Source organism: Carcharodon carcharias, chromosome 4 (genome assembly GCF_017639515.1).
Source record: "Carcharodon carcharias isolate sCarCar2 chromosome 4, sCarCar2.pri, whole genome shotgun sequence".
In the NCBI taxonomy this organism is placed as follows: domain Eukaryota; kingdom Metazoa; phylum Chordata; class Chondrichthyes; order Lamniformes; family Lamnidae; genus Carcharodon; species Carcharodon carcharias.
In genome coordinates, this window is record NC_054470.1 from 2,369,874 (window position 1) to 2,382,235 (window position 12,362).

Here is a 12,362-nt window from a genome sequence, read left to right on the forward strand (position 1 = left end):
AGCATTGCCTGTCGCTTCCACACGTGGCACTTGGTGCTACATCTTCCACCTCATCAGCTGCAACTAAGGGCTTAGTACAGAAACGTCAATGTCCACTCAAACACTCAAGAGATGTCTGTGAAAAAGACAAAGGAAACACCCTCAGTCATGGTTGGAAAAGTGGACTTTATTATGTCCAACATAATTGCAATTATGTAATTACTATTGCAAACATAAGTATATTGTTCCCTATTCTAAGGCCAACACAAAATCACCAATGACATACCCGTTGAGTGCCTAATGTGCCTTATGCTTTCAGTTGTGGGTGCTACGTCTTGGTGCTGCCCCCTCGCTGGGAGTGGTATCTGAGACAGCCTGCTGACTCTGCTGTCCTGTTGGCCTCGATGACCTTGGCAGGCGTCCTCTGGCCCATGGAGCCTGTGATGGCCCCGCCTGGGAGGGAGTGGCCAGTCCAAGAACTGGCGTCTCCCCAATTGTCACAACCTCAACGGATGCAACATTGATTAGCAGAGGGGCGGAGGAGCTGCTGCCCTCATCCGGAGCGCCCTGAGAGGAGCTCACAGCGACAACAGGCAGCTGCTGTGCCGATGTGAGGTCACATTGGACCTCCCTGCTCACCGCAGATGCATGGGCACTGAGTGCCGACGCTTGGTGCCCACAACAGCTCCCACATTGGAAATGACCACCTGTGGCCAGTACCACTGTGAGGGCTTGCAGGTCAAGCATAACCCAATCAGCAGATTCTCCATCCGATCGAATCCCCTCTCAGTGGAGGAAGCCTGAAGCTCTGCCCAGAGGTTCATGCCTTTACGTGCACTCTGCCTGGACTCCTCCATCGCAGAGACCAACTGAAGCAAACCCTCATGCAACCCTGCCAGATGCAAACGTGATTCCTGCCGTTTGCCCTGCAGCTGCTGCATTGGTGACAACTCCAGAGGCACATCATCAGTGTCAGACTCAGCATGTGCCTGGTCCCCTGCAGTCCTCCGGCTGCTGGCCCCATCGGCACTCTCTGTCCCTACTATCTCCAGCGATTGTGAAGTGCCCTCTCCACTGTGACCCAGGACACCAGCCGACGATAAATTTCCCACCGAGGTGTTTGTGTCTGTGCTGGTGCCTGGCTGAAATGATGTGCTGCAAGTTGCACATCTTGGCCCTCAGGTGTGGAGGGGGGGCTGTTGTGTCTTTGGGCACGGCCATGTGGTGGTGATGCTGAAATTAACAACAAGGACAGTGCATCAGTTAGCGTTCAGTCAGTTAAACCTTTCATCCCTTTCCCCTCCAGCCTCATAAGTCGCTCTCCCTTCAAGACCCTAAGGAGACGAACATTGGTGGGGTGGAAAAGAATCAAGAGGAGGCCCAAACATTAGACGCGCATACAGACCGGCTGGTCAGATGGCCTCAGGAATGCCACATGGAATGTTATGAACCACAGGAGTGGGCGGAGTGAAGAGGTCCCTGACCTGGATGCATGTGGCCTGGATAGTTGCGGGGCTGAGAAAACATTGCAAACACTTGTGACATTTGCCGTGGATCACAGGAGATTGACAGGTCATGTTATTGACCTTCATACCGTTAGGACGGGCATAGACCGGGCGGACAGAAGGCAACGTTTCCCCTTGGCGGAGGGATGACTGACGTGATGGCATTTATTTAAGTTAAGTGCCATGAGGTTGACAGGTGAGGTGCTGGGGACCTTTTGGACAGAGTAATGTGGGACGCACTGAATGAAAGGGTGGTGGAGGTACAAACCCTCCTAAGATGCAATAAGTATTTGGATGTACAGCAGCGATGCCATAGCATGTTAGGCCATGGGGATAGTGGTCAGAAATGGGATAAGGCGACTTTGGAAGGTGCTAGAGATGTGCATCCTCAAGGGGCCGAGGGACCTTTGTGTATGACCCATACATCTGACTGTATCTGTCTGTGAATGAGCAGTGTTGCTGCATTAACGATTGCAGCAATCATCAGTGCTTTGGATGGTGGGAAGACAGAGTGGATGGGAATGTGAGCCTCAAATACCTGGCTGCTGCACCCCAGCCTCGCTGACACCTGCTGACCTGGCCGCCTGCCTCCCCCCACCCCAGCTCCATGACCTGCTCCTCAAAGGTGGTGAGGTGCTGCAGCACGGCGTGCCCACCTCCAGTCCTCTGCCACTCCCACTGATTGTGTTCACCTTTTGCTTGCAGAACAGAAAAGATAATTTATCAGGGCTGATCGCTCATGTACTCTGCACGCGCACGCTGCACCCCAACCACAGTGTCCCATCTGAGGCCTTCAGTGGCTCCTGTCCACACTACTGGTGATCAGTCCCCAGAAGATAGTACGGCTGCTCCCAACCCCCTCCCCCAACAGACACCTTGGGCACATTCGGCATCCATCACTTTGAATAGCACACGGATCTTAGCGCCCATGGCAAGGAGGCACAACTAAGTGCCGCGCTGAGGCCAGCAGATGGCTCTTGGCTCCCCTTCCACCATCTCATCACCATCAATAAGACATGTGTTGGAGTTCTGAGCATGTGTCCAGCTGCCTCCCATGCAGGTTGCCCCCAGACTACTCAAATGCGACAAACACCAACATATGCTGCGGGGAGAACCCATCTTCTCAACCACTGAGGCTGATGTAAGCATGGTCAGTACCCGTTTGCCCACCCAGCATTCGCCAAATGCCCAATGCAGTAACGACAGCAAGACTTAGCGGGTGGGGGGGGGGGGGGGGGGTGCCTCAAAGTCTAAGGCTACCTTCTGTGTCAAATGGCCAAGATCAACATGGTACTCACCCTTCCAGAGCGCAGCAAAACATTGAATCTCTTGTGGCACTGGGTGCCTGTGTGCCACACATCATCATGGGCACTTACAGCGTCACCAACCTCCTCCCACACCTGCCTGGTGACATGGGGGGCCCTCCTCCTCCTCCCATCATCCAGATACAATATATCCCGATGGCTGGACACCTCTTGGAGGAGGACAGCTAGGCATGCATTGGAGAATCAAGGGGCACACTGGCCTCCCCGCTGGCCTCTCCTGCAGCCTGCCCCCCCTCCTCCTGCTCATGCTCTTGTCCTGTGACAGCTGCTTCTCTCTCTCTCCCCGAGTGGCCATGGTGCACTGCCTCAAGCAGGCTGCCTGGCCACTCTTTATACAGACTGTTGGCTCCCCATTGGAACAGGCAGTGTGAGCACGCCCGCCCCCGGGACTATTTTCCCATTCTCCATGGGAGTCGCTAACCCGCTGGGCAGGCTTTAATTGGCCCGCCTGTGGAAAATAGCGGCACGGCCCATTTCGGTGGCGGCAATCGGCTGCCCACCCACCGCTGAGTCGGTCGGGCCTGCCCGTCAAGGGCAAGATTCTGGCCAAAGAGTCTACAGAGGGATATAGACAGGTTAAGTGCGTGGAAAAAAACTTAGCAGATGGAATATAATGTGGGAAAATGTGAGCTTATACATTGTGGCAGGAAGAATAGAGGAGCTGAATATTATTTAAACGGAGAAATACTGCAGAAAGCTGCAGCACAGAGGGATATAGAGGTCCTCGTGCATGAATCACAGGAAGCTAGCAGACAAGTTCAGCAGGTAATGGGGAAGGCAGTGGAATGTTGGCCTTTATTTCAAAGGGGTTGGAGCATAAAAATAGGGAAGTCTTGTCAAAACTATATGAGGCACTAGTTAGACTACACCTAGAATACTGAGAACAGTTTTGGTCCCCTTATACTGGCATTGGAGGCATTCCAGAGAAGGTTCACTAAGTTGAACCTGGCTATGGAGGGATTTTCTTTTGAGAAGAGGTTGAGTAGGTTGGGCCTGTACTCATTGGAGTTTAGAAGAATGTGAGGTGACCTTATTGAAACATATAAGGGGGCTTGACAAGGTAGATGCTGAGAGCTGGTTTCCCCTTGTGGGAGAGTCTAGGACCAGAGGGCATAATCTCAGAGTGAGGGGTCACCCATTTAAAACAGAGATGAGGAGGAATTACTTCTCTTAGAGGGTTGTCAATCTGTGGAAGTCTTTACTGCAGAGGGCTGTAGAGACTGGGTTGTTGCGTATATTCAAGGCTGAGATAGACAGATTTTTAATCAGTAAGAGAATCAAGAGTTATGGGGAAATGACAGGAAAGTGGAGTTGAGGATTATCAGATCAGCTATAATCTCATTGAATGGTGGAGCAGACTTGATGGGCTGAATGGTCTACTTCTACGCTTACACCTTATTGTCTTATGATCTTACCTCTGATCTGCTTCTGTCCTTGGGTTGCCAGAAAGGCATCATAAGCTACCTTTTGAATGGATAGCCCTCGTCACCCGGCATCCATCCATACAGCTGAGCTGGAGAGTTGAACAAACTTGGCGCCTGAGAGTGTCTAAGGATGCATGAATTATGGGAGCTGCCAGGGTACCTTCCACAGACTAGCAGAATGTGTGTTTTGTGGTCACAAACTATCTGGACATTCATGTAGTGGAATCCTTTTCTGTTCATGGAGGCACACGGCTAACCCGCTGGCGTCTTGATGGCCACATGAGTGCAGTCGATGGCATCCTGGATGTGGGGGAACTCAGCAATCGCAGAGAAGCCTTTGGCTCGTTCAGCCTGGCTGGCCTTGTCCGTCTGGTAATGAATAAATGTCATGACCCACCTGAATACAGTGTCAATCATTAGCTTGATGCAACTGTGGACAGCTAATTGAGAGACTGCATACAAATCCCCCACTGACACCTGGAAAGATCCAGAGGCATTGAAGTTGAGGACCACCGTGACCTTTAGAGCCACTGGCATAGGGTGTCCACCCACACGGTCGGAGCTGATCTCAGGACCAATCGTCTGGCAAATGGAGGAAACAGTCTCCAGCACTGCACCCCAGACATGCTGAGGTAGCTGCATCGCTGCCTGTAAACTCTGGCAGCAGGATAGTGGCATCTTCTGTGGCCCCTTCTGCCTTGGACCACCTGCTAGCCCTGCGCCAGCACCTCTCCTCCCACCAATCACTCCCTTGGATGCTGCCTGCAGACACCTGGCCTCCTCTCCCTTCTGTCCCTCTCTTCCTCCTCTGAGGAGGTCCCACCAGTGGAGTATACAATCCCCATTATCATAGAAATAGAAGGCTGTCTGGTGACTGGAAGGGTCCACGTGGTATAAATCCTCCAGGGGCCTTGGAGACACCAATGAGTCCTGAAATGAAGGCTAGCAATGCAAAGATTGTAGCTAAAAACAGAGATAAAGCTGCCAAGTTTCACTAAGCAACCGCATCCAAATATCTCCTAAACTCCTCACTACTCACAATGGCAATGTCCGGACCCATTTTAATCTGGCCTTGGATGACAATTTGATAAAAATGTGCTGCCCGCTTGCCCATTTTTCCCGTGTGGCGAGCACAAAACCACGCAGGCAATGTAAAATCTCAGTCAATAGGTCTTTTAATGGCCTTAATTAGCCCTTTAATTGTCGGCGGGAGTGGCTCCGACTCCCGCGTGCACCTGCTGACCTCAATATTGCAGCCGTGTGTGATGATGTCGGGATGCGAGCCCGGCATCATTTCGTGTAATTTTATGTGTCTTCGGGTTGGGCGCGCGCCCAACCTCGGAATGTAAAATTCAGGCCCTGGATTATCTAGCTTTCCAGGATGATAATGGCTTCATGAGCAGTTTAGGCAGAGGGGAGTGAAGCCCAACGACGTGGATCATGAAGATTTGGGAATGGATTGTTTTGCACAAGTGTTACTCGTCACTGGGAGTAACTGGTCAGGAAATATTCCTGAAGTCATTGATGGGCTACAGACTGGTGGCCTATTCAATGGCTGAAATACTGAGTTATATGGCTTAATTTATGATTCTTCTTGGCACCTAAAATAAACAGTTCAGATTGTATTAATTCGTAACTGTTCTCTTTATTAGATTCAACAATTTCATTTTTTGGATTTCTGCAAATGTTAGGGACTACGTTTTCCCCTTACACTGTAAAACAATGCTTTCAGGGGAGCAAGTTAAATTCAGAAACACATAATCTGAAGCTCGGTGTGTAACGAAGGTTGTCTAAATCTCATTTTAAAATACCACAGCAGCAAAACAAGAAACAGAGGGCTGCAGTTTTGATCATCCATTTTAAAAGAATAACTTCAAAGCTGAGGCTTAGAAACGTTTCGGTGAAGAATGGAGAATTTGAACATTCAGTTGAAGGTTAATATTTCATAACTTTAGCCCACCAAAAGTTACTCCTGCCTAACTTGCTGTGTAAAGCCACTTATAACAATTTTAAAAGTAATTTTAATCTTAGAAATGTAAGCATACACAAACAAACAATCACAAAGAAATCAACAATGCCATTGCATTGTTGCACTGTGTGTTTTCCGGCAGCTGTGTGGACTGTGGCCACTTTTTCAAAATAACATACCTTCTCTTTTGTTGCTTTGGATCTATATCCTCTCCATTGTTTTGGTTCTTCCTGGTTGGGTCAAACAAGTTGAAATCAAATTACATCTATTTTTTCCTTCTGCATCAAACATTTGCATTGCACAAAGATTTATTATCAAGGAAGCTATACTCTATAAGGGTTTATACATACAGAAATGTGGGTCTGTGTATAACTGGGGTTTTCTCCTGAGAGCAGAGAAGGTTAAGGGGACATTTAATAGAGGTGTTCAAAATCATGAAGGATTTTGGGACAGTCAATAAGGAGAAATCGTTTCCAGCAGCAGAAGGGCTGGTAACCAGAGGATACAGGTTTAATGTAATTGGAAAAGAGCCAGGAGTGATTTTTATACAGTGAATTGTTATAATCTGGAATGTTCTGCCTGAAAGGGTGATGGAGGTAGATTCAATAATAACCTTCAAAAGAGAATTGGATAAATGCTTAAAGTAGCAAAATTTTCAGGGCCATGAGGAAAAGTAAGGTTATGGGACTAAACTGAATAGTTCCTTTAAAAGGCTGATGCAGACATGATGGGCTGAATGTCCTCCTTCTGTGCTATATTAGGTTTGGCCCTAAGGGAGCAGCTGTGGACCTGATTCTTTACAATGTTGAAAGCCCATCCCATTATTCCTTGTGACGTTGGACAAGGCTTCTTACTTCACATTGTAAACAGCAGAGTCTGATTGCATTCTTCATTACCTAACATATTAATCTAATTGTTTTCCTGTAGCTCTAACAAAAGATGCATTTCCACAAGATAAGGTGGGTGGCAACATATTGCAATTAAGATGCTCAAGTCATCAGTAGGCCAACCAGGTAGTGGCAGCAAGTTCCCTTCTCTGAAGGGCATTAGTGAACCATTTGTCATTTCACAACAGCATGGAAGAATTCATGGTTACCTGCCTTGAATCAATCCCCAAATTCTCAGATTTATTAAATTTAAGTTGCCACAGTGGGATTCGAAATTACAATCTCGGTTGCTAGATTAATTGCATAAACACTAGACTACATATTGTCTATTTTATCTGCATCAGTGTTTGCTAGTTCCGGTTTCAACTTCGAGACTTGAGAGATGCCTGTTAGGCCAATCTAATTTCACCAGTGATGTGAAGCTGCTCCAGTCCCTATAGTGAAAACAGATCAGTACCACACTGCTAGCTACCTAACTGGGAAAGAGCAGCAGCCTATAGTACCCTCATCGAGTTTCAATAATTCATAATTCATAATAGTACCCTCATCGAGTTTCAATAATTCTAAGGGTTATCTTTCATTTGTCCTTACTCGTTAGCTTTGCACACCAAGTTCACATATATTTTATTCAGTATTCATTTTCCTGGTGTTGTATTACCATGTGCCATGCTTCCATGATGGCTACCAAGTTTTATCCTGTACTTTCCGACTGCACACGAGGGTGTTATGTAACAAAATTACACGTAAAATTTTTCTGACTGGCAGACTTAACATTCAAATTTTATAGCTGTAAATTTATTATCCTATAATAATGGTAATTTTTTTGAAACTTCATTTTTTCTATTTTTTTCTGTAATTTCTTTCCTCTTTCCCTTTAACTGTCTGGCATGAAAACATGGAGTCAGAAGTGCAGCTGTTCCCAGGCTCCTGCAAATCCAATGTAACTAACAAGTCATTAGGCAGCTCTGGGGATTGTGTCATCATTAATATTCTTCTTCAGTCCTAGCCACAGATGGGAAATGTCACAGCCGCTGCTCAACGTGCCACACTGTCATGTTTGGGTGCCATATTTAAAAGGCACTCAGACAGCCAGTGATTCAGGGCATCAGAACTTCAGGGTACTGAGATGGCCTCGATAAGTAACCAAACCCCAGTCCCAAGCTTCAGCGATGCCTCCCTGGAGACTCTCCTCCTGGCATGAAGGACCCTTTCCCAGAGTTGGGAGGAGGAGGCCCACCTGACTCACTACACCAGCCTGGGGCGAGTTCATCAGGGTGGTCAGTGCCAGAGGGGTGCAGAGGAGGACCGCCCTGTAGTGCAGGAAAGACAAATGATGCGATCTGCACCGCCAGGGTAACTGAACCTTCTAATCTATAAACTCACCTCAGCATTCTTCTGAATCTGGCATGGGACGTGGCGACAATGGCAAAGCCAGTATCTGTGTTGCCCATCTCTAAAAGCCCTTGAGAAGGTGCTGGGGTGCTGCCTCATTGCCCAACTGCAGTCCATGAGGTCTGCTAGTAGGAAGGCAACTGTGAGTTGCTGACCGAGCCACACTGAAGGCACAGCCATTGTGGGGGGGGGCAGAGGGGTTTTGGAGTAGAGAGCAACTTGCAGAAGCTGCTGATCCCATGCCTCTGCTGCCCTTGTCCTTCTAGCTGCCAGAGCTCATGAGTTTGGACAAAGCTGCCCAAGTAGCCTTGGGGACTAGCAGCAGTGCATCTTTCACTTGGTACACACAGCTACCACTATGGGTCAGCATTGGAGGGACTGAATGTTGAGGGTGCTGGATGGAGTGTTAATCTTCATCCTGAAAGGTGACCAGCTTCCTGAGTTCTGTTGGAGCTACACTTATCCAGGTAAGTGGACAGTATTCCTTCAAACTCCTCACTTGTGCCTTGGGTAGTCAGGGATCATGTTTTAGCCACAGAATTAGCAGCATGTGACCTGCTCCTGCACCACAAGTGCTCACAATCCACCTACTATCTTGATGCAGAAGGTGTGAGGTGAGAGGGGAGAAGACGGGAGGGGGCATGCCTGACATCTGGCTGCTCACACAATTTGAGTAGCAGGCTGTTGAGCTAGCAGGGGAGGATTGTGACCGTGCCTGTGCCTGTGACAAGGGCAAAGTCAGCCTTCCCCAAGCATCCAGTGAGGGAGTATGCTTAATCTCTGAAAATGGGAACCTGAGGGTGATGCTGTGTGCAATGTAGGAGCCAGCCTAGGCTGTCATTCATTCTCTATTCTCTCCATTCCAGATGTGCGTAGGAAGAGGGGGAAGCCAGCTCCCACTCCAGGAGTGAGCCCCAACCCCCAGGAGAGCTCAGGTAATGATGAGTACTTCTTCATACCTGTAGAGCCATCATAGTGTTCACCTGCAGCCTCCACCAGCCCAAAGACACACACTTCGGTGGGTGATAGATCTAGTGTTAGGCTTGGGCTCACACTCTGGTGGTCACCTCACAGACACGTGTCCACAGTAGGGAGAAGCAGTGAGAGCCAAGCTCGCTGGCACTCGGAGGTCTGCTAGAGAAGAGCAAAGGTGTCAGAGGCCCTCAACAGATTGGCATGAGGATTGGAGGAGTGCGTCCGAGTGCTCTCTGATATCATGACTCCAGCATGTGAGCACATGGAGGTCTCCATGGGGAGGATGGTGAATGCCATGGAGACCCTGGCCCAGCAGAATGCAGAGTTTCTGCCAGATATGTGCTCGGACCTGTACTCCATCACTTTAGCCATGGGTAAGCTTGTGCAGTGGTTAGACGAGAGGGGAACTGGGCACCCTCAACCTTACTCCAGGTGTCTCTTAAACTCAAGGAGTCAGGGAGGGGCTCTCAGTCACCCAATGGGAGGAGGGGCATCAGGCGGACATCCCTGAGGCTTCCAATCAGGACACTACAGGGGTGGCCATGTATTCTGAGTCCTCTCTGGCTCTGACCCCATCAGCTTCAACCTCTGAGGCCACTGAAGAGACAGCTGCACCACGGCAGGAGACCCAAAGGCGGCTAGGATCCTCCAAAGGACACCCACCAAAGCCATCACTGACAAGAGGGAATAGTAGTCAGCAGGCTACCTCCACCTCCGCTGTGGATGTCGGGGAAGCAGCTGGATGTAATGGTAGGTTAAGAAAAATTAAGAAGTATTAAGTTAACACTGGTGGCACGGGAGTACAATCATTGCCTATAGTTTTAGCACCTTTGTAAATATTGGAACCATTTCACTTCATAAAGATCTCCTGGGATTTTTTGCTGCTGCTTGTGTTATTGGCTATGTGCGCTCCCTCTTTTCTGGGGGCACCAAGACCAGGTCCATGTCCCCCTGAATCATGCCTGCCCAACGAGGCACTGCTCGTTGCCAAGGCTCAGGTGAGCCATATGCGAGAAATCTCCCATTCACACTATTTACCTTCCCTTCACTGCTCTCTGGAGCCTATAGAGAGACCTTTGCCTTGTCAGGATAGATTATCGGGATTCTCCTGCAGTCCTCCCACATAGAAATTTTTCTGCTGGACATCGAGGGTGTGAACTTCCTGATCTGCCTGTGCCTCAGGATGGTGCACGTCACCTTCCAGTCAGTGTCCAACACCTTTTACCTACCTTCTAACCCCATCAAGTCTCTCCCAGTGTTACCTTCACCCTTCAACCTCCCCTACCTCCCTCAAGCCCATCACCTTTACCCTTCAAGTATCTTCCCTCCCTGCTAAACCCAAGCCTGTCACAGTGTCCATGCCCACCCTGACCTTGCCCACTCCCTAGATCCGTATGAAAATTCTTATCCCCATGAACAACCCTCCACAATGAGAACTACTCCTGCCACACCAGGGCCCTCACCCTCCCACCCTACTGCATCCCACTGCCCCCTCACACAGTCACAGCGCTCTCCTTTCACTAGTACCCTCGGTTTTCCCAAGATTCCAGCACTGACAGCACTGACCGCTCCCTCTGAACAACTTCTCCCTGCACCTGCCTCCCCCAGCCTTCTTGGTGACTACCAGCCCCAAACCCTGTCTTGTTACATGTCAGGGATTTGTTGGGGAGAGGCAGTTTGTTACATGTCAGGGATTTGTTGGGGAGAGGCAGCTTGTTACATGTCAGGGATTTGTTGGGGAGAAGCAGCTTGTTACATGTCAGGGATTTGTTGGGGAGAGGCAGCTTATGTTAACTTGAGCCAGAAATAGAAAAGGGGTAAGATGACTTCAGGCAACATGCATTTTGGATGCATCCAAGCAGGGGATGGGAGGATGTTGGGGTGGGGAGTATGATGGGGGGGGCGATGTGGGCACCAGGTCTTGGAGACGCCAGGCATTGTTCAAAACAACAACAGAATCAACCATTTAAAAAAATATCAATTCCTACCATTGTCTCCCAGGCTGACCCAACTCATTATCACTTCCAGCAGAAGGAGTCCGTCGTTTAGGATGAGGGAATTTTGGTGATTTGTTGCGTTCACTTGGAGAAATATATAATCCACTGAAAAAAGACAATTCAGTACATGACTAGATGATAAGGCTTAATATTAAAAGATGTATTTGTTATTTTAGTAACTCTGGCAATTCACGTGTGTGATCTTTAATCCAGGCACAAAGGATTGGGAACAGATTGAGAGCTAAAAATCTTGTGGCATTTTGTTTTGTGAGGGAGACGGAGAAAGGAAACATTATGGCCTAGATTTTAATTTATCTGTCCCACCAGGAGTGTGTAGGTCAGAAAGTTGTGGGGAAACCAGAAGTCAGAATGCTCTCCACATGTCGTAGAGTCAAAGCTGCTTGACACAATGGCTTCCAGTTGGATGGGGAGCCAGTCTGTGGGACTACTGGGCCAAGTAAATCTGCGCTGGAGGCATGGGCTGATCACAGGTGAGGGAATCAGAGCCACTGGGGTTGAGGGGGTTGTTTGTGGCGGTGGGGGGGGTACTTCAGGGAATAGCAGGGGGGTGTGGGAGACGTTGGGAGCATCTGAGATGGGAGATGAAGTCAGAGGCTTCAGGAGAAGGAAGAGGCCTTTGGGGAGTGTTGGAATTGGAAACCTTGGTAGGGAAGATAAATGGGCTGGGGGATGGTCAGAGGCCTCTGTGGGGAAGATTTGGGGGCCTCAAAGTGAAATCGGAGGCCTCAGCGAAGGGGAGTAAAAGGCCTCGTGGGGAAGTTTGTAGGGGACATGGTGCATGATTGCTGAGGTTCCTCAGGCTGGATTCAGCAGGTAGATGTAAAGGCACTCACTTCAAGGATCTGCTAAATCCTCAGCTGGATCTGGTGTCTGGGTTCCCCAAGACTC

At 49.1% G+C, this 12,362-nt stretch overlaps 1 protein-coding gene across 3 annotated transcripts in view; it reads right to left on the reverse strand.

Moving 5' to 3' along the window:
- Positions 1 to 12,362, reverse strand: part of epb41l4a (erythrocyte membrane protein band 4.1 like 4A) — a 374,673-nt gene that overhangs the window by 50,832 nt on the left and 311,479 nt on the right. For all 3 annotated transcript variants that reach the window (XM_041186876.1, XM_041186875.1, XM_041186874.1), the window contains 2 exons: positions 11,445 to 11,558; positions 6,382 to 6,432 (listed from right to left, as the gene is read on the reverse strand). In XM_041186876.1, coding sequence (XP_041042810.1) covers positions 6,382 to 6,432; positions 11,445 to 11,558 — 165 coding nt within the window. The remainder of the gene's footprint in view (positions 1 to 6,381; positions 6,433 to 11,444; positions 11,559 to 12,362) is intronic.